The 23092-nt window shown below is 43.2% G+C and overlaps 1 protein-coding gene and 1 long non-coding RNA gene across 2 annotated transcripts in view; both read left to right on the forward strand.

Moving 5' to 3' along the window:
* The window catches only part of LOC109411176 (uncharacterized), a 29354-nt gene extending 26529 nt beyond the window's left edge, over positions 1-2825 (forward strand). The window contains exons 2-3 of the mRNA XM_019684651.3: positions 1647-2126; positions 2283-2825. Coding sequence (XP_019540196.2) covers positions 1647-1924 — 278 coding nt within the window. The 3' untranslated portion in view covers positions 1925-2126; positions 2283-2825. The remainder of the gene's footprint in view (positions 1-1646; positions 2127-2282) is intronic.
* LOC134285716 (uncharacterized) overlaps positions 1-23092 on the forward strand; it is a 279906-nt gene that overhangs the window by 81093 nt on the left and 175721 nt on the right. The gene's annotated exons all lie outside the window — the stretch shown is intronic.

Below are 23092 nucleotides of genomic sequence, written 5' to 3' on the forward strand. Positions count from 1 at the left end.
GAAGAAGTTTCCGTGGAATTCAGAAGAGATTCAGGAAAATTACAAGAAAAATTCAGTTATCCTAGGCGCTAAAAGTAGCCGTTGATGGATTACGACTGTTCTTGGTGTATTTTTAGGAGAATTTCTTGGCTTTTCAGTCCGATTGTGAGATCAAAAACACCTTATGTTCTCTTACTCCGGATCGAAACGTCGGAGTAAGAGAACATAAGGTGTTTTTGATCTCACAATCGGACTGAAAAGCCAAGAAATTCTCCTAAGAATGCTTAAAGTAGCTTAAAATAATTTTGAAGTGGTTTCCGGAGGTTGCACGATGCTCTCGAGGAGGTTCTAAGGTCTACGGGGTTTATAAGGGGATTTTAAAGGGGTTTTAAGAAGTTTACAGAGAAATTTCAATGAAGGAGTTTCAAAACGTTTCAGAGGTTTTCAGAGGGGTTTCAAGGAGTTCTTGGGGATTCCAGGTGTTTTGATATCGTTTCAGGGTGGTTTGCAGAAGCTTTCATTGGAGTTTCATAGAGAGTTACAGAGACGTTTCAAAGTGGTTCAAGGCGTTCCATCCGGTTTTATGAGGTTTCGGAACGCAGATGAAACCTCCCTGTGGGCTACGTGGCCGTGCGGTTAGCGGCATCAGTCGACTAGGTGTTTCGTAAGTCTCGGAGTGTGGGTTCGATTCCCACTTCAGTCGGTGAAAACTTTTCGTCTAAAGGAAAATTCTCCACTTAACTACTGGATGATTCGTGTGTTATCCGTTGCCTAATGTGGTCGTTTAGTGTTTAGTCTGTGCAACCTTTGGTTGAAGACGCTGTAGTGTCTTTTAAAAACCTCTGAAGCCCCGGGAAACACCCCTGAAGCGGCTCGGAAAACTTATCAAGCCAACTAGAACACCTCTGAATCCTCCTGAAACGTCTTTGGTACCCTTTGAAGCTATCTAGATCGCCCGTGAAACCTCCTGAAACCCTTTAGGATTCATTCGAATAATACGTAACGCAAAACTTGCCAATATTAGATTTCCTGACTCTTCCACGTAAAGGGTGATACACAAATTATGTCACGCTAAAATCGACCTTTTTCAACTCCCCCACACCCCTTCCCCCCCTATGTCACACTTTTTGTATGGCTCATCACGTTTTTCCAAACCGATCACCACCCCCCTAAAAGCGTAACGTAATTTGTGCACGACCCCTAACAACCTTTGTATGGAAATTTTGATTGTTTGTACGGAGCGTAACACAGCGGTAGACCCTTGCATTCCCCTCTTAGCGTTACGTAATATGCGAACAAACCCTTGAAACGCACCTATAACCCCTTGATGATTTCTAAAGTTCCCTACAACGCCCCTGCAACCATCTAAAACTCTATGCAAAATGCTCCTGAAACGCCTTGAGACCCCTAGGCTTGCAGCATAATCAGCTCATTACGTGTGGCCTTCAAGAAAATGAATATAGATCAATCATAACCAATCATATTCTGTATGAAGTTTGAATCTAAACTGTATACGAATTATTTGTTTTACGCTGTATTCAACCCTCCAATTGTAACGAAATTGACGATTCCCTACTTCTTATTGACGCCTTGAAATAAATTGATTTAAAATTAATTCTCCACTTCTCTTCCCTTGCTTCTATTTTCCCTGCACCCCCCTTTTTCAGAGCTGGAAGCTTCCCTCGAGGAACTGGATGACGACGATGACGATGACGATTCGGACGTGTCCGACCCGGAGGCCCGTTTCAAGAAGAAGAAGAAGTTCCACCTGAAGCACAAGTACAAAAAGTTCCTGCTGCCGCTGCTGTTGGCCTACAAGCTCAAGTTCATGATGATGTTCCCGGCCATCGTGGGTGGTCTGGCGCTGCTGGTCAAGGCTGCCGGTTTGGCCGGGTTCTTCTTCGCCCTGTTCGCGTCGGTTGTGAGCTTGCAAAAGTCCCACTAGAAGAGAAGGGACCACGACGGGCCATTGGGAACCGAAACCGAGCAGGAGGAGGGTAGCAGGGTGGATGCGAATCGGATGTGTGAATGTGGAGAGATGCTTTTTTTGCGAACGTGCTGCTAGTGCTACTATATCCCCAGAGTGCGATCGATTGTTTGGTTTGTGGAGTGTATTTTTATTTGACAGAGATGGACGAAAGTAAAATGTAAGTAACCGTGACTAATTCTTTCTTTGTTTTGTGCACTTTGCTGATCCGAACGCGAAAGTTTGGAAAGCTAATGAGCTCATTTACAACGTCTAGGAGCGTTTGTGTAACTCTGAATTGCTTGTGTTTTCTTGTTTCGTTTCAACCCTCCTGCAGGTCTGATCGTGGCACGCATGCACGCGTAAAGTTAACGAGAGAGCGAACTTCAAGATCCGAGTAAACCGAGAGGTGATCTACGACACCGCGCGAGTCGATGAACGAGAACCAGTGAGCGTGAAATTGAGACGACCTTGATTAGAGTGTGTCCGGGACCAGAGAAGTGAACGCGGGAGGAGTAGAGGAGATCATCGAAAAGGAAAATACTCGAAGTGAATTTAGTGCTGCTAGTGTTTTAAGTTTTCCATTTTTTATGATTTTTGTTTTGTTTGGTTCGAACGTTGACATTTTCTGAACGTCGACAATCTTGAAGAGTGCCGAGCAAAATCGCCCAAATGGGCGATTTGAGGCTCCCGCTAATTCGTAGAGTACGGAGGAGAAAACGCTGATTGGAGCGTAGAGACGACCATGGTCACAATTGTTGCTAGTTGAAACTGCGTTTCTAGTGTTAGTTATTTATTGTCAGTGTTATTTAAAGTAGACGAGCGAAACGATGACCATATAAATGTAGATAATTTATTGTCCAAAATTGAAACAAACTAACGAGCGCATTTATTTCTGTTGATGACATTCCAACGATGTGTAACTGATGAGAGTATAGATTAGCTGTTTTGGTGAATCGTATCTTGTATATCATAATGAGCACCGATTTTAAACACAACAGTTAGCGGGATACTTTCTAAATCAAGTCAAAAGAGAAACCTGCTTGCTTAGCTGGATTGTTACAGTGTAGTTTTAATCCAGCACTGAGCTTATGGTAGATTTTCATTTGTGCCGGGTTTTGGGGTGTTGCTCCAGATTCTCCAAACGTCAAGGAAACCCTGAAGCGTCTAATTCCACGCTGCCACGAACTCGCTAACCTATGAATGGTACTCTTATCTCAGACTTAAGGCCTGAGTGTCCTCTGCTGTACGTAGGCGTCGTCTCTATTCTTCTCGTTCCATGGTTGTGTGTCTCCAGCTCCGCACTCTGCCAAGGGTTCGCAAATCGTCCTCACTTAGCTCGCTGGCTCGATGGCTCTCGAGAACCATTCTAATAGGGTTGCTATCCGACATCCTGATTAGGTGAATCGCCCACCTGCCGATTTTTGCGACGTGGACGATGGTTGGTTCTCTCAGCAGCTGATGCAGTTCATAGTTCATTGGCCTTCTAAAAGTCCCGTCTTCTATCTGCACTCCGCCGTAGATGGAATGCAACACCTTCCGTTCGAAAACTTCAAGGGCGCGTTGGTCATCTACACATAAGGTCCAGGTTTCGTGCCCATAGAGGACTACCGGTCTAATCAGCGTTTTGTAGATAGTTAACTTCATTTGACGGCGAACTTTGGTCGATAGTAGAGTTCTGCAGAGTTCAAAGTAAGCTCGATTCCTTGCCACAATGCGTCAATCTGCTGGTGTCGTTATTGGCGGTCACCAGTGAGCCCAAGTATACAAATTCTTCAACCACCTCGATTTCAACACCGTCGATAGCAATTTGGAAAGGCGGTTCAGTTAATTCCTCCCTAGAGCCCTTTGCCATCATTGACTTTGTCTTCGACAATCTATTATAGATCCGATTCGCCTGGTTTCATTCTTCAGTCGAATGTACGTTTCCACCATTGTTGTCAAATTAGCGAGCTATAATATGTACATCGTTAGCGAAACCAAGCAGCTGAACGGACTTCGTGAAAATCGTACCACTCGTGGTTATCCCCGCTCTCCTTATTACACCCCCAAAAGCAATGTTAAACAGCAAACACGAAAGACCAACACCTTGCCGTAACCCTCTGCGAGGATCAAAGGGACTCGAGAGTGTCCCTGATACTCGAACTACGCACATCACTGGATCCATCGTCGCCTTGATCAATGTCAACTTATCCGGAAATTCGTATTCGTGCATAATCTGCCATAGCTGGTCTCGATCGATTACATCATACGCCGCTTCAAAATCGATAAACAAGTGATGTGCAGGCACGTTGTATTCGCGTCATTTATGCTGCACCTGGCGAATGGCGAACATCTCGTTCGTTGAAGCGCGTTTACCCATGAATCCAGCTTGATATTGCCCCATCAACTCTCTAGAGAGAATTCTGAGAGGATTCTGCAGAGAATCCTGAGAGGATTTTGCAGAGAACCCTGAGAGGATTTTGCAGAGAATCCTGAATTCTGAAAAGAATCCTGAGAGGGTTCTGAAGAGAATCCTGAGAGGATTCTGCAGATAATCCTAAGAGGATCCTGAGAAGAATCCTGAAAGGATTCTGAAGAGAATCCTGAGAGGATTCTGAAGAGAATCCTGAGAGGATTCTGAAGAGAATCCTGAGAGGATTCTGAAGAGAATCCTGAGAGGATTCTGAAGAGAATCCTGAGAGGATTCTGAAGAGAATCCTGAGAGCATTCTGAAGAGAATCCTGAGAGGATTCTGAAGAGAATCCTGAGAGGATTCTGAAGAGAATCCTGAGAGGATTCTGAAGAGAATCCTGAGAGGATTCTGAAGAGAATCCTGAGAGGATTCTGAAGAGAATCCTGAGAGGATTCTGAAGAGAATCCTGAGAGGATTCTGAAGAGAATCCTGAGAGGATTCTGAAGAGAATCCTGAGAGGATTCTGAAGAGAATCCTGAGAGGATTCTGAAGAGAATCCTGAGAGGATTCTGAAGAGAATCCTGAGAGGATTCTGAAGAGAATCCTGAGAGGATTCTGAAGAGAATCCTGAGAGGATTCTGAAGAGAATCCTGAGAGGATTCTGAAGAGAATCCTTAGGGGATTCTGAAGAGAATCCTGAGAGGATTCTGAAGAGAATCCTGAGGGGGTTCTGAAGAGAATCCTGAAAGGATTCTGAAGAGAATCCTGAAAGGATTCTGAAGAGAATCCTGAAAGGATTCTGAAGAGAATCCTGAAAGGATTCTGAAGAGAATCCTGAAAGGATTCTGAAGAGAATCCTGAAAGGATTCAGAAGAGAATCCTGAAAGGATTCTGAAGAGAATCCTGAAAGGATTCTGAAGAGAATCCTGAAAGGATTCTGAAGAGAATCCTGAAAGGATTCTGAAGAGAATCCTGAAAGGATTCTGAAGAGAATCCTGAAAGGATTCTGAAGAGAATCCTGAAAGGATTCTGAAGAGAATCCTGAAAGGATTCTGAAGAGAATCCTGAAAGGATTCTGAAGAGAATCCTGAAAGGATTCTGAAGAGAATCCTGAAAGGATTCTGAAGAGAATCCTGAAAGGATTCTGAAGAGAATCCTGAAAGGATTCTGAAGAGAATCCTGAAAGGATTCTGAAGAGAATCCTGAAAGGATTCTGAAGAGAATCCTGAAAGGATTCTTAAGAGAATCCTGAAAGGATTCTGAAGAGAATCCTGAAAGGATTCTGAAGAGAATCCTGAAAGGATTCTGAAGAGAATCCTGAAAGGATTCTGAAGAGAATCCTGAAAGGATTCTGAAGAGAATCCTGAAAGGATTCTGAAGAGAATCCTGAAAGGATTCTGAAGAGAATCCTGAAAGGATTCTGAAGAGAATCCTGAAAGGATTCTGAAGAGAATCCTGAAAGTATTCTGAAGAGAATCCTGAAAGTATTCTGAAGAGAATCCTGAAAGGATTTAGAAGAGAATCCTGAAAGGATTCTGAAGAGAATCCTGAAAGGATTCTGAAGAGAATCCTGAAAGGATTCTGAAGAGAATCCTGAAAGGATTCTGAAGAGAATCCTGAAAGGATTCTGAAGAGAATCCTGAAAGGATTCTGAAGAGAATCCTGAAAGGATTCTGAAGAGAATCCTGAAAGGATTCTGAAGAGAATCCTGAAAGGATTCTGAAGAGAATCCTGAAAGGATTCTGAAGAGAATCCTGAAAGGATTCTGAAGAGAATCCTGAAAGGATTCTGAAGAGAATCCTGAAAGGATTCTGAAGAGAATCCTGAGAGGATTCTGAAGAGAATCCTGAGAGGATTCTGAAGAGAATCCTGAGAGGATTCTGAAGAGAATCCTGAGAGGATTCTGAAGATAATCCTGAGAGGATTCTGAAGAGAATCCTGAAAGGATTCTGAAGAGAATCCTGAAAGGATTCTGAAGAGAATCCTGAAAGGATTCTGAAGAGAATCCTGAAAGGATTCTGAAGAGAATCCTGAAAGGATTCTGAAGAGAATCCTGAAAGGATTCTGAAGAGAATCCTGAAAGGATTCTGAAGAGAATCCTGAAAGGATTCTGAAGAGAATCCTGAAAGGATTCTGAAGAGAATCCTGAAAGGATTCTGAAGAGAATCCTGAAAGGATTCTGAAGAGAATCCTGAAAGGATTCTGAAGAGAATCCTGAAAGGATTCTGAAGAGAATCCTGAAAGGATTCTGAAGAGAATCCTGAAAGGATTCTGAAGAGAATCCTGAAAGGATTCTGAAGAGAATCCTGAAAGGATTCTGAAGAGAATCCTGAAAGGATTCTGAAGAGAATCCTGAAAGGATTCTGAAGAGAATCCTTAGGGGATTCTGAAGAGAATCCTGAGAGGATTCTGAAGAGAATCCTGAGAGGGTTCTGAAGAGAATCCTGAAAGGATTCTGAAGAGAATCCTGAAAGGATTCTGAAGAGAATCCTGAAAGGATTCTGAAGAGAATCCTGAAAGGATTCTGAAGAGAATCCTGAAAGGATTCTGAAGAGAATCCTGAAAGGATTCTGAAGAGAATCCTGAAAGGATTCTGAAGAGAATCCTGAAAGGATTCTGAAGAGAATCCTGAAAGGATTCTGAAGAGAATCCTGAAAGGATTCTGAAGAGAATCCTGAAAGGATTCTGAAGAGAATCCTGAAAGGATTCTGAAGAGAATCCTGAAAGGATTCTGAAGAGAATCCTGAAAGGATTCTGAAGAGAATCCTGAAAGGATTCTGAAGAGAATCCTGAAAGGATTCTGAAGAGAATCCTGAAAGGATTCTGAAGAGAATCCTGAAAGGATTCTGAAGAGAATCCTGAAAGGATTCTGAAGAGAATCCTGAAAGGATTCTGAAGAGAATCCTGAAAGGATTCTGAAGAGAATCCTGAAAGGATTCTGAAGAGAATCCTGAAAGGATTCTGAAGAGAATCCTGAAAGGATTCTGAAGAGAATCCTGAAAGGATTCTGAAGAGAATCCTGAAAGGATTCTGAAGAGAATCCTGAAAGGATTCTGAAGAGAATCCTGAAAGGATTCTGAAGAGAATCCTGAAAGGATTCTGAAGAGAATCCTGAAAGGATTCTGAAGAGAATCCTGAAAGGATTCTGAAGAGAATCCTGAAAGGATTCTGAAGAGAATCCTGAAAGGATTCTGAAGAGAATCCTGAAAGGATTCTGAAGAGAATCCTGAAAGGATTCTGAAGAGAATCCTGAAAGGATTCTGAAGGGAATCCTGAAAGGATTCTGAAGAGAATCCTGAAAGGATTCTGAAGAGAATCCTGAAAGGATTCTGAAGAGAATCCTGAAAGGATTCTGAAGAGAATCCTGAGAGGATTCTGAAGAGAATCCTGAAAGGATTCTGAAGAGAATCCTGAAAGGATTCTGAAGAGAATCCTGAGAGGATTCTGAAGAGAATCCTGAGAGGATTCTGAAGAGAATCCTGAGAGGATTCTGAAGAGAATCCTGAGAGGATTCTGAAGAGAATCCTGAGAGGATTCTGAAGAGAATCCTGAGAGGATTCTGAAGAGAATCCTGAGAGGATTCTGAAGAGAATCCTGAGAGGATTCTGAAAAGAATCCTGAGAGGATTCTGAAGAGAATCCTGAGAGGATTCTGAAGAGAATCCTGAGAGGATTCTGAAGAGAATCCTGAGAGGATTCTGAAGAGAATCCTGAGAGGATTCTGAAGAGAATCCTGAGAGGATTCTGAAGAGAATCCTGAAAGGATTCTGAAGAGAATCCTGAAAGGATTCTGAAGAGAATCCTGAAAGGATTCTGAAGAGAATCCTGAAAGGATTCTGAAGAGAATCCTGAAAGGATTCTGAAGAGAATCCTGAAAGGATTCTGAAGAGAATCCTGAAAGGATTCTGAAGAGAATCCTGAAAGGATTCTGAAGAGAATCCTGAAAGGATTCTGAAGAGAATCCTGAAAGGATTCTGAAGAGAATCCTGAAAGGATTCTGAAGAGAATCCTGAAAGGATTCTGAAGAGAATCCTGAAAGGATTCTGAAGAGAATCCTGAAAGGATTCTGAAGAGAATCCTGAAAGGATTCTGAAGAGAATCCTGAAAGGATTCTGAAGAGAATCCTGAAAGGATTCTGAAGAGAATCCTGAAAGGATTCTGAAGAGAATCCTTAGGGGATTCTGAAGAGAATCCTGAGAGGATTCTGAAGAGAATCCTGAGAGGGTTCTGAAGAGAATCCTGAAAGGATTCTGAAGAGAATCCTGAAAGGATTCTGAAGAGAATCCTGAAAGGATTCTGAAGAGAATCCTGAAAGGATTCTGAAGAGAATCCTGAAAGGATTCTGAAGAGAATCCTGAAAGGATTCTGAAGAGAATCCTGAAAGGATTCTGAAGAGAATCCTGAAAGGATTCTGAAGAGAATCCTGAAAGGATTCTGAAGAGAATCCTGAAAGGATTCTGAAGAGAATCCTGAAAGGATTCTGAAGAGAATCCTGAAAGGATTCTGAAGAGAATCCTGAAAGGATTCTGAAGAGAATCCTGAAAGGATTCTGAAGAGAATCCTGAAAGGATTCTGAAGAGAATCCTGAAAGGATTCTGAAGAGAATCCTGAAAGGATTCTGAAGAGAATCCTGAGAGGATTCTGAAGAGAATCCTGAGAGGATTCTGAAGAGAATCCTGAGAGGATTCTGAAGAGAATCCTGAGAGGATTCTGAAGAGAATCCTGAGAGGATTCTGAAGAGAATCCTGAGAGGATTCTGAAAAGAATCCTGAGAGGATTCTGAAGAGAATCCTGAGAGGATTCTGAAGAGAATCCTGAGAGGATTCTGAAGAGAATCCTGAGAGGATTCTGAAGAGAATCCTGAGAGGCTTCTGAAGAGAATCCTGAAAGGATTCTGAAGAGAATCCTGAAAGGATTCTGAAGAGAATCCTGAAAGGATTCTGAAGAGAATCCTGAAAGGATTCTGAAGAGAATCCTGAAAGGATTCTGAAGAGAATCCTGAAAGGATTCTGAAGAGAATCCTGCAAGGATTCTGAAGAGAATCCTGAAAGGATTCTGTAGAGAATCCTGAAAGGATTCTGTAGAGAATCCTGAAAGGATTCTGTAGAGAATCCTGAAAGGATTCTGTAGAGAATTCTGAAAGGATTCTGTAGAGAATCCTGAAAGGATTCTGGAGAGAATCCTGACAGGATACTGCAGATAATCCGGACAGGATTCTGCAAATAATCCTGACAGGATTCTGCCCTGAGAGGATTCTACAGAGAATCCTGAGAGGCTTCTGCAGATAATCCTGTAAGGATTCTGCAGGAAAACCTGGGAGGATTCTGCAGAGAATCCTGATAGGATTCTGCAAAGAATCCTGAAAGGATTCTGCAGAGAATCCTATTGCACAGAACAATGGCTGGAAAGCATGACGAAATAGAACAAAAGAGTACAATATGAGGTCCGAAAGGATAGAGCTCGTCTCGGGTGTCTACAAAACACCCCAATATGTATAAATAGAAATTAAAATACATAGGTTCTGATGTTTGAAGGGACGAGAGGGTCAAACGGAAAGAATAAACAAGGTAGGGCCCTAGGGCCACACCAAAAGACAGATTAAATACCATAACAACCGCAAACCAAGACATACCAAGGAACATTCACAAAAGACCAATAGGTACTACCATAACAACGGTAGAAACCAACCAATACAGAAGCCAAAGCGCAACAAATACAGCCCAAAGGCACTGGTGAGCCCAACTCTTTCCCCCTCCCCACTCATCCCGTATGGTGGACGCGGTCCTGAAAGGATTCTGAAGAGAATCCTGAAAGGATTCTGAAGAGAATCCTGAAAGGATTCTGAAGAGAATCCTGAAAGGATTCTGAAGAGAATCCTGAAAGGATTCTGAAGAGAATCCTGAAAGGATTCTGAAGAGAATCCTGAGAGGATTCTGAAGAGAATCCTGAAAGGATTCTGAAGAGAATCCTGAAAGGATTCTGAAGAGAATCCTGAGAGGATTCTGAAGAGAATCCTGAGAGGATTCTGAAGAGAATCCTGAGAGGATTCTGAAGAGAATCCTGAGAGGATTCTGAAGAGAATCCTGAGAGGATTCTGAAGAGAATCCTGAGAGGATTCTGAAGAGAATCCTGAGAGGATTCTGAAGAGAATCCTGAGAGGATTCTGAAGAGAATCCTGAGAGGATTCTGAAGAGAATCCTGAGAGGATTCTGAAAAGAATCCTGAGAGGATTCTGAAGAGAATCCTGAGAGGATTCTGAAGAGAATCCTGAGAGGATTCTGAAGAGAATCCTGAGAGGATTCTGAAGAGAATCCTGAGAGGATTCTGAAGAGAATCCTGAGAGGCTTCTGAAGAGAATCCTGAAAGGATTCTGAAGAGAATCCTGAAAGGATTCTGAAGAGAATCCTGAAAGGATTCTGAAGAGAATCCTGAAAGGATTCTGAAGAGAATCCTGAAAGGATTCTGAAGAGAATCCTGCAAGGATTCTGAAGAGAATCCTGAAAGGATTCTGTAGAGAATCCTGAAAGGATTCTGTAGAGAATCCTGAAAGGATTCTGTAGAGAATCCTGAAAGGATTCTGTAGAGAATCCTGAAAGGATTCTGTAGAGAATCCTGAAAGGATTCTGGAGAGAATCCTGACAGGATACTGCAGATAATCCGGACAGGATTCTGCAAATAATCCTGACAGGATTCTGCCCTGAGAGGATTCTACAGAGAATCCTGAGAGGCTTCTGCAGATAATCCTGTAAGGATTCTGCAGGAAAACCTGGGAGGATTCTGCAGAGAATCCTGATAGGATTCTGCAAAGAATCCTGAAAGGATTCTGCAGAGAATCCTATTGCACAGAACAATGGCTGGAAAGCATGACGAAATAGAACAAAAGAGTACAATATGAGGTCCGAAAGGATAGAGCTCGTCTCGGGTGTCTACAAAACACCCCAATATGTATAAATAGAAATTAAAATACATAGGTTCTGATGTTTGAAGGGACGAGAGGGTCAAACGGAAAGAATAAACAAGGTAGGGCCCTAGGGCCACACCAAAAGACAGATTAAATACCATAACAACCGCAAACCAAGACATACCAAGGAACATTCACAAAAGACCAATAGGTACTACCATAACAACGGTAGAAACCAACCAATACAGAAGCCAAAGCGCAACAAATACAGCCCAAAGGCACTGGTGAGCCCAACTCTTTCCCCCTCCCCACTCATCCCGTATGGTGGACGCGGTGGGAGCGGAATGAAAAAGGGTTACACTACCTCATGTCATTCCCCCTCCACACCACGTTTTGTTTGGAGGGGTGAGTGGGGGAGGGAGGGGGCAGGACCTCGCTGATGTCCAAAGGACAAATCAACCAAACCCAAATAACCACAATCCAAGATATACCAAGGGGACACCCCCCAAAATTCCAATAGGGACTACCGTAACAACGATAGAAACCAACCGATACAGAAGCCAAAATGCAACAAACATAGCCCAAAGGGCAAATCAACCAAACAAAAATAACTGCAACCCAAGATATATCAAGGGACATCCCCAAAGAAAACCAATAGGGACTACCATAACAACGGTAGAAACCAACCGATACAGAAAACAAAGCGCAATAGACATAGCCCAAAGGGCAGATCAACCAAACAAAAATAACCACAAGATAAGATAGACTCGTGGGCTCCACCAAAAGAAAAATAGGGACTACCGCAACAACGGAAGAAACCAATCGATACAGAAGCCAAAGCGCAACAAACATAGCCCAAAGGGGCAGACCAACCAAACAAACACCCACAAGCTAAATTATACCAGGGGGCACCCCCATAAGTAAAATAGGGACTACCGTAACAACGGTAGAAACCAACCGACACAGAAGCCAAAGCGCAACAAACACAGCCCAAAGGGCAAATCAACCAAACTCAACTAACCACAACCCAAGATATACCAAAGGACGGCCCAAAAAGACCAATAGGAATTACTATAACAATGATAGAAACAAAATGCCACAGAAGCCAAGCGCAACAAAACACAGCGAAAAGGGCAGACCACATACCAACAACCAATACCAACAACAACAACCGACAACACTTAACAATAAAAATAAATAGATAGCACATAACGGCAGACAAAAGCCCATCCAAAAATGGAGCGGCTCTGGCCATAGATAAATCTATACCACATAAATAAATCCATACAAAATATAGAATGCAGAAAGTAACATACATCCTACTAGGAAAGTCAACACATACATAGACCAACACCCACCCAAAAGAAACCCACAGAACAAAAAATGGAACTATCCGATGTAGTGAAACAACTACCAAAACCATCCACACAAATAAGCGACCTAAACGCACACAGTATGGAATGGGGAAGCTCCATAACGGACAAATGGGGAACAGCAGTCCAAGATATAATCGAACAAGATGGACTGCTTCCTCATGAACAAGGAAAACATGTTAGAAACAAACAAAAGACTGCATGGGCAGAGACACCCCCAATAAACCTAGAAAAGAAACAACCAAAACAAAATGAAATTATAACAAAATAGAACAAAAGACAAACAAAAAGGAAAGTAATCCAAAGCATATTAACCATGAACATCATACCAGATGGAAAATATACAATCAACGAACAAAAGAAATAACAAGCACAACAAATGCGAATAAACCGAAGACCACATCACCAAAAGACAAAAACGTACTCTGGTGGAACAAACAGATAGCCAATCGCATAAGAAAAAGAAGAAAGCAGTACGCTAGCACAAAAGATATACCCAAAATCACAAGGGTTAAATAGACCATACTTGAATACCACAAAATACCCCCCCACACAATGAAGACCAACCAAAGATGCCAATACTGTAAATACATACCCACAGCAGACCATATAACTGCACAGGATATGATCCAACAAGAACAAAACACAACACATTACAGAATAAGACACACATAACAAAACAATGATGAACGAAAGAAAACCTCTTGAATTCCTCAAGAAAACGGAACTACTTAACAACATATAAACCAAATACCGAAGACCAAAAGCAAATACACAACCAAAGACAAGGGTTTTTTAGAGCACATACCAAGGCCATGCTTAAACCAAACATGGATAGTGCGAGTTTTTCCCTATAGGACGACAGAGAAGACCGAACAAACAACAGCATATGTGCCATAAAACGATACCCAGAATATAACAAGGACCTTTCGCTCTCTCAAGCCGCCCCTCGAAAGCCTTGCAAGGGTTTTGGAGGCAAAACACACTCCAAGGTGTGGGCGGTACGTGAACAACGGCAGCTAGCTAAAAGCAAGGGAAATTCATCCATAATCGGCGTACCGATCAAATGAAAGCATTTAAGAATTGTGAACAACATACGGCAGTGGTCTCCGACCACCGAGGTGATAACCGAACTGAGACTTTGGAAAACCTCGTTAATCTCTTACCAACTCCAACTCTCAGGATTGTCTGCAGAATCCTCTCAGGATTGTCTGCAGAATCCTCTCAGGATTGTCTGCAGAATCCTCTCAGGATTGTCTGCAGAATCCTCTCAGGATTGTCTGCAGAATCCTCTCAGGATTCTCTGCAGAATCCTCTCAGGATTGTCTGCAGAATCCTCTCAGGATTGTCTGCAGAATCCTCTCAGAATTCTCTGCAGAATCCTCTCAGGATTCTCTGCAGAATCCCCTCAGAATTCTCTGCAGAATCCTGTCAGGATTCTCTGCAGAATCCTCTCAGGATTCTCTGCAGAATCCTCTCCGGATTCTCTGCAGAATCCTCTCAGGATTCTCTTCAGAATCCTCTCCGGATTCGCTGCGGAATCCTCTCCGGATTCTCTGCAGAATCCTCTCAGGATTCTCTGCAGAATTCTCTCAGGATTCTCTGCAGAATCCTCTCAGGATTCTCTGCAGAATCCTCTCGGGATTCTCTACAGAATCCTCACGGGATTTTCTGCAGAGAATCCTGATAGGATTCTGCAAAGAATCCTGAAAGGATTCTGCAGAGAATCCTGAGAGGATTCTGCAAACAATCCTGAGAGGATTCTGAAGAGAATCCTGAGAGGATTCTGCTGAGAATCCTGAGAGGATTCAGAAGATAATCCTGAGAGGATTCTGAAGAGAATCCTGGGAGAATTCTGAAGATAATCCCGTGAGGATTCTGCAGAAAATCCCGTGAGGATTCTGTAGAGAATCCCGAGAGGATTCTGCAGAGAATCCTGAGAGGATTCTGCAGAGAATCCTGAGAGAATTCTGCAGAGAATCCTGAGAGGATTCTGCAGAGAATCCGGAGAGGATTCCGCAGCGAATCCGGAGAGGATTCTGAAGAGAATCCTGAGAGGATTCTGCAGAGAATCCGGAGAGGATTCTGCAGAGAATCCTGAGAGGATTCTGCAGAGAATCCTGACAGGATTCTGCAGAGAATTCTGAGGGGATTCTGCAGAGAATCCTGAGAGGATTCTGCAGAGAATTCTGAGAGGATTCTGCAGACAATCCTGAGAGGATTCTGCAGACAATCCTGAGAGGATTCTGCAGACAATCCTGAGAGGATTCTGCAGAGAATCCTGAGAGGATTCTGCAGACAATCCTGAGAGGATTCTGCAGACAATCCTGAGAGGATTCTGCAGACAATCCTGAGAGGATTCTGCAGACAATCCTGAGAGGATTCTGCAGACAATCCTGAGAGTTGGAGTTGGTAAGAGATTAACGAGGTTTTCCAAAGTCTCAGTTCGGTTATCACCTCGGTGGTCGGAGACCACTGCCGTATGTTGTTCACAATTCTTAAATGCTTTCATTTGATCGGTACGCCGATTATGGATGAATTTCCCTTGCTTTTAGCTAGCTGCCGTTGTTCACGTACCGCCCACACCTTGGAGTGTGTTTTGCCTCCAAAACCCTTGCAAGGCTTTCGAGGGGCGGCTTGAGAGAGCGAAAGGTCCTTGTTATATTCTGGGTATCGTTTTATGGCACATATGCTGTTGTTTGTTCGGTCTTCTCTGTCGTCCTATAGGGAAAAACTCGCACTATCCATGTTTGGTTTAAGCATGGCCTTGGTATGTGCTCTAAAAAACCCTTGTCTTTGGTTGTGTATTTGCTTTTGGTCTTCGGTATTTGGTTTATATGTTGTTAAGTAGTTCCGTTTTCTTGAGGAATTCAAGAGGTTTTCTTTCGTTCATCATTGTTTTGTTATGTGTGTCTTATTCTGTAATGTGTTGTGTTTTGTTCTTGTTGGATCATATCCTGTGCAGTTATATGGTCTGCTGTGGGTATGTATTTACAGTATTGGCATCTTTGGTTGGTCTTCATTGTGTGGGGGGGTATTTTGTGGTATTCAAGTATGGTCTATTTAACCCTTGTGATTTTGGGTATATCTTTTGTGCTAGCGTACTGCTTTCTTCTTTTTCTTATGCGATTGGCTATCTGTTTGTTCCACCAGAGTACGTTTTTGTCTTTTGGTGATGTGGTCTTCGGTTTATTCGCATTTGTTGTGCTTGTTATTTCTTTTGTTCGTTGATTGTATATTTTCCATCTGGTATGATGTTCATGGTTAATATGCTTTGGATTACTTTCCTTTTTGTTTGTCTTTTGTTCTATTTTGTTATAATTTCATTTTGTTTTGGTTGTTTCTTTTCTAGGTTTATTGGGGGTGTCTCTGCCCATGCAGTCTTTTGTTTGTTTCTAACATGTTTTCCTTGTTCATGAGGAAGCAGTCCATCTTGTTCGATTATATCTTGGACTGCTGTTCCCCATTTGTCCGTTATGGAGCTTCCCCATTCCATACTGTGTGCGTTTAGGTCGCTTATTTGTGTGGATGGTTTTGGTAGTTGTTTCACTACATCGGATAGTTCCATTTTTTGTTCTGTGGGTTTCTTTTGGGTGGGTGTTGGTCTATGTATGTGTTGACTTTCCTAGTAGGATGTATGTTACTTTCTGCATTCTATATTTTGTATGGATTTATTTATGTGGTATAGATTTATCTATGGCCAGAGCCGCTCCATTTTTGGATGGGCTTTTGTCTGCCGTTATGTGCTATCTATTTATTTTTATTGTTAAGTGTTGTCGGTTGTTGTTGTTGGTATTGGTTGTTGGTATGTGGTCTGCCCTTTTCGCTGTGTTTTGTTGCGCTTGGCTTCTGTGGCATTTTGTTTCTATCATTGTTATAGTAATTCCTATTGGTCTTTTTGGGCCGTCCTTTGGTATATCTTGGGTTGTGGTTAGTTGAGTTTGGTTGATTTGCCCTTTGGGCTGTGTTTGTTGCGCTTTGGCTTCTGTGTCGGTTGGTTTCTACCGTTGTTACGGTAGTCCCTATTTTACTTATGGGGGTGCCCCCTGGTATAATTTAGCTTGTGGGTGTTTGTTTGGTTGGTCTGCCCCTTTGGGCTATGTTTGTTGCGCTTTGGCTTCTGTATCGATTGGTTTCTTCCGTTGTTGCGGTAGTCCCTATTTTTCTTTTGGTGGAGCCCACGAGTCTATCTTATCTTGTGGTTATTTTTGTTTGGTTGATCTGCCCTTTGGGCTATGTCTATTGCGCTTTGTTTTCTGTATCGGTTGGTTTCTACCGTTGTTATGGTAGTCCCTATTGGTTTTCTTTGGGGATGTCCCTTGATATATCTTGGGTTGCAGTTATTTTTGTTTGGTTGATTTGCCCTTTGGGCTATGTTTGTTGCATTTTGGCTTCTGTATCGGTTGGTTTCTATCGTTGTTACGGTAGTCCCTATTGGAATTTTGGGGGGTGTCCCCTTGGTATATCTTGGATTGTGGTTATTTGGGTTTGGTTGATTTGTCCTTTGGACATCAGCGAGGTCCTGCCCCCTCCCTCCCCCACTCACCCCTCCAAACAAAACGTGGTGTGGAGGGGGAATGACATGAGGTAGTGTAACCCTTTTTCATTCCGCTCCCACCGCGTCCACCATACGGGATGAGTGGGGAGGGGGAAAGAGTTGGGCTCACCAGTGCCTTTGGGCTGTATTTGTTGCGCTTTGGCTTCTGTATTGGTTGGTTTCTACCGTTGTTATGGTAGTACCTATTGGTCTTTTGTGAATGTTCCTTGGTATGTCTTGGTTTGCGGTTGTTATGGTATTTAATCTGTCTTTTGGTGTGGCCCTAGGGCCCTACCTTGTTTATTCTTTCCGTTTGACCCTCTCGTCCCTTCAAACATCAGAACCTATGTATTTTAATTTCTATTTATACATATTGGGGTGTTTTGTAGACACCCGAGACGAGCTCTATCCTTTCGGACCTCATATTGTACTCTTTTGTTCTATTTCGTCATGCTTTCCAGCCATTGTTCTGTGCAATAGGAAATTGTACGGCTCCCATCTCACATGATTGGTATAGCAACTCGGTTCTGGGGTGTTGCACAACTTGGCTCACCCAGTTAATACGCTTTGTTTAAACAGGGTTTATTTGGTCTGTCTTACTCTTATCGTTGTTATGTATCGATAGTGTTCGCCATATTACTAGGTATTATAGGGTACTATGCTATCTGCTGTAGCCCACGGGCTCTCACTTGTCTTTTCCCGCTGTTCGACCCTCTCGTCCCTTCAAACATCAGAACTTATGCATTTCTGTTTCCATTTATACATGTTGGGGTGTTTCTGTAGGCACCCGAGACGAGCTTTATCCATTCGGATCTCATGTTGTACTCTTTTGTTCTATTTCGTCATGCTTTCCAGCCATTGTTCTGTGCAATAGGAAATTGTACGACTCCCATTTCACATGGTTGGTATAGCAACTCGGTTCTGGGGTGTTGCACAACTTGGCTCACCCAGTTAAGACGCTTTGTTTAAACGGGGTTTACTTGGTGTAACTTATTCTTGTCGTTGTTAGGCACTGGTAGCGTTGACAATCCTGAGAGGATTCTGCAGACAATCCTGAAAGGATTCTGCAGAGAATCCTGAGAGGATTCTGCAGAGAATCCTGAGAGGATTCTGTAGAGAATCCTGAGAGGATTCTGCAGAGAATCCTGAGAGGATTCTGCAGAGAATCCTGAGAGGATTCTGCAGAGAATCCTGAGAGGATTCTGCAGAGAATCCTGAGAGGATTCTGCAGAGAATCCTGAGAGGATTCTGCAGAGAATCCTGAGAGGATTCTGCAGAGAATCCTGAGAGGATTCTGCAGAGAATCCTGAGAGGATTCTGCAGAGAATCCTGAGAGGATTCTGCAGAGAATCCTGAGAGGATTCTGCAGAGAATTCTGAGAGGATTCTGCAGAGAATCCTGAGAGGATTCTGCAGAGAATCCTGAGAGGATTCTGCAGAGAATCCTGAGAGGATTCTGCAGAGAATCCTGAGAGGATTCTGCAGACAGTCCTGAGGGGATTCTGCAGACAATCCTGAGAGGATTCTGCAGAGAATCCTGAGAGGATTCTGCAGAGAATCCTGAGAGCATTCTGCAGAGAATCCTGAGAGGATTCTGCAGAGAATCCTGAGAGGATTCCGTAGAGAATCCTGAGAGGATTCCGTAGAGAATCCTGAGAGGATTCTGCAGAGAATCCTGAGAGGATTCTGCAGAGAATCCTGAGAGGATTCTGCAGAGAATCCTGAGAGGATTCTGCAGAGAATCCTGAGAGGATTCTGCAGAGAATCCTGAGAGGATTCTGCAGAGAATCCTGAGAGGATTCTGCAGAGAATCCTGAGAGGATTCTGCAGAGAATCCTGAGAGGATTCTGCAGAGAATCCTGAGAGGATTCTGCAGAGAATCCTGAGAGGATTCTGCAGAGAGTCCTGAGAGGATTTTGCAGAGAATCCTGAGAGGATTCTGCAGAGAATCCTGAGAGGATTCTGCAGAGAATCCTGAGAGGATTCTGCAGAGAATCCTGAGAGGATTCTGCAGAGAATCCTGAGAGGATTCTGCAGAGAATCCTGAGAGGATTCTGCAGAGAATCCTGAGAGGATTCTGCAGAGAATCCTGAGAGGATTCTGCAGAGAATCCTGAGAGGATTCTGCAGAGAATCCTGAGAGGATTCTGCAGAGAATCCTGAGAGGATTCTGCAGAGAATCATGAGAGGATTCTGCAGAGAATCCTGAGAGGATTGTGCAGAGAATCCACTGCAGAATCCTCTCATGATTCTCAGCAGAAACCTGTCAGGATTTCCTGCAGAATCCTATCAGGATTCTCTGCAGAATCCTGTCAGGATTCTCTGCAGAATCCTGTCAGGATTCTCTGCTGAATCCTCTCAGGATTCTCTGCAGAATTCTCTCAGGATTTTCTGCAGAATCCTCTCAGGATTCTCTGCAGAGTCCTCTCAGGATTCTCTGCAGAATCCTCTCAGGATTCTCTGCAGAATCCTCTCAGGATTCTCTGCAGAATCCTCTCAGGATTCTCTGCAGAATCCTCTCAGGATTCTCTGCTGAATCCTCTCAGGATTCTCTGCAGAATTCTCTCAGGATTTTATGCAGAATCCTCTCTGAGAGGATTCTGCAGAGAATCATGAAAAGCTATGCTGAGCGATTTATGATGATCTTGACGTCATGGCTTGGGCAGCTTCCGTACTAGCGTTCGAGCTGCTCATGAATGTTGATATTCCTCTATCTTCAAAAGTTTAGTATTTACTGAACAAATTGTTTATTTGTAGTGATTGCACCTGACGGAACAATTATCATCCGTATTTGAACTAAAAGGAAAAACGTGATGAGCACTCTCTAAAACTTGCGCTTATTTTATCACATCTTACAAAGTCCATCGGAGGCGATATACAATTTTTGGTCCGAGAGTATGCAGCAGTGCGTGCTACATGCAATGTTTATCATACTCTCACGTTAATGGACGTAATCTCGCCCGCCACAATAAATGGAACTGCGGCTCTATGCAAGACGATAGTTATTAGCTGCTACAATTATCACATCAAAACCGCGATAAGAGCCTCACCTCCCGGCAGCGGCGATGACGACGCCATGGATGGGGGGAGTGTGGGTGGTCCAGACGAATCGCACAAGACGAAGATGCGCGCGCCACCGCCATGAGTGAGAAATTTCGTGGGATTCAGCTACATCAGCTAATGGATAAACAACGCGTACGGCGCACTATCTATCCACGCTCGGCAGTGCCCGAGGGTGTGCTTGCGTTGTTCGAGGTAAATGGTTTACGATGCCGATGAAAGTGGCCGCGAAAATATAATTGAGTAATCGCCCCCGAGGGGTAGGCTTTTAAATGTATGAGACGTCGTCGTCGTTTTGGGGGATCGAATGCGGTTGTACATTTTTTGCCTTTCTCGTACACTAAGTGTACTGGAAAGGCTATATGTTCACTCCAAAAATGACTTTTTGATAGAAGGTCCGGAGGGTCGAGTCACATATACCAATCGACTCAGCTCGACGAATCGAGGTGATGTCTGTGTGTGTGTATGTGTGTATGTGTGTATGTGTGTGTGTGTGTGCGTGTGTGTGTATGTGTGTATGTGTGTGTACAAAAAACTCACATCACTTTTTGGCAGTAAACCTCAACCGATTTTAATGACCGATGGTTCATTCGACGCGGCATATAGTCCCATTGTTTCCTATTGAAAATGGTTCAGATCGGTCCAGCCGTTTCGGAGTTATGGCCATTTAGGTGTTCCAGACCGGTACCCCTGGGAGGGGCCAGACATGAAAATGCAACAAACCCATGCATGCGACATATCAAACCACGGCATTTTCGATCATCTGATGAACGGTAAGCAGGAAAATAGTCTCAGAACATATCAGAACCGTTAGTGTTCCGGAACCGGTTCCAGATGTCCCGCCGGAAGTGGCCAAACATAAAAGAGATCCAAACCCATGCATGCGACACATCAAACAGCGGCATTTTCGATAACCTGATGAACGGTTCGCAGGAACACAGTATCAGACCATATCTGAACCGGTAGTGTTCCGAAACCGGTTCTGGGTGTCTCGCCGGAAGTGGCCAAATATAAAATTGAACATATCTCATTCATGCGACACATCAAACAGCGGCATTTTTGGTAATCTGATGAACGGTTAGCAGGAAAATAGTATCAGACCATATATGAACCGGTAGTGTTCCGGAACCGGTTCTGGGTGTCCCGCCGGAAGTGGCCAAATATAAAATTGAACATAACTCATTCATGTGGCACATCAAACAGTGGCATTTTCGATAACCTGATGAACGGTTAGATGGAAAACAGTATCAGACCATATCTGAACCGGTAGTGTTCCGGAACCGGTTCTGGGTGTCCCACCGGAAGTGGCCAAATATAAAATTGATCATAACTCATTCATGTGACACATCAAACAGCGGCATTTTCGGTAACCTGATGAACGGTAAGCAGGAAAATCGTCTCAGACCATATCTGAACCAGTAGTGCTCCAAAACCGGTTCCGGATGTCCCGCCAGACCTAATACAAAAGAGATCCAAACCCATGCATGCGACACACACACCTCGGCATTTTCGATAATCTGATGAACGGTAAGCTGAAAAACAGTATCAGACCATATCTGAACCGGTAGTGTTCCGGAAGTCCCGCCGGAAGTTGCCAAATATAAAAGTGAACCAAACCCATGCATGCGACACATCAAACAGCGGCATTTTCGATAACCTGATGAACGGTTAGCAGAAAAACAGTGTTAGACCATATCTGAACCGGTAGTGTTCCGGAACCGGTTCCGGGGGGTCCCGATGGGTGAATGCAAACTTTTTAAGGAGTGATAGAGGATCATAAATGGTGAAAAAAATGTGTACGCATATGGTTAAATCTCAACCGTTACGTAGTAATTGAACTTTACATGTTTTAACTTTGCTTGCCTCAAATTGGTTATTACTTGAAAACGGTCAAACTTATCGGAGCTTTTTAACCCTTATTCAAAAGTTTATTTAATTTTCTACCAAAGAAGATCTTTCAATCTATTGGTTTAGTTAAATAACTTAGTTTACTAAAGCAAATAAGCTCGAAAGAATTGTTTTGCCTTTCTCGTACACCGAAGTGTACTGAGGCTACATGTTCACTCCAAAAATCAATTTTCGATAGAAGGCTCGGAGGGTCAAGTCACATATGCCAATCAACTCAGTTCGACGAATTGAGATGACGTCTGTATGTGTCTATTAGAGTGGGTCAACGTTGTATGGAGAAAACTTAATTTTGATCGCATCAACCCGGAACAAAGTTTTTTCAATCTGTATTAGCGTCCAAAACAATTGTGCAAAATTTGGAAGCAATTGGTTGCGTCCTTGTATTCCGCCTTGCGATTGAAATTGGTATGGAATGTAGTATGGGAAAACGTACTTTTCTGCATTTTATTCAAAATTTGAATTCTTTTGTCTAACACCATGTAACTATTGACGTTAAAGTATAGCCTAGGATAAGCCGAAAAAATTTGCCGAAGACCGCAAAGTGACTCGACTCTCTCTTTCGCTAAAAACTTGATCAAAACAAATTATTATTCTTTTTGTTTCTAGAGCAAGATGTAGTCGTCGTCTTCGCATTTCAACCAAAAAATCTTTGGAAAATTTAATACACTTCCCGTAATAACACAAAGAGAGGATCGATGAAGAGAAATCGAAAATGACAGTTAGGCCTCAATGAAGAATCAGTGTCGAAATTTCAATCGCAATGCGGAATACGGGGACGCAACCAATCGCTCCCAAATTTTCACAGCCTGAGGGCATCCCGGGAAGGAGTTCCCAAAACCCCTGCTCCCACCTGGCTCCGTCTCTGCGGGGACGTGAGCACATTCGGTGACGCCAAACCGGCCAATAGCCAGCCCCATATCCCCACCCAATACAGTCCACTGCGGTAAGTATCCAACAGCGTTTAAAAATTCAAGAT

The sequence above is a fragment of the Aedes albopictus genome, chromosome 1, assembly GCF_035046485.1.
Source record: "Aedes albopictus strain Foshan chromosome 1, AalbF5, whole genome shotgun sequence".
Classification (NCBI taxonomy): domain Eukaryota; kingdom Metazoa; phylum Arthropoda; class Insecta; order Diptera; family Culicidae; genus Aedes; species Aedes albopictus.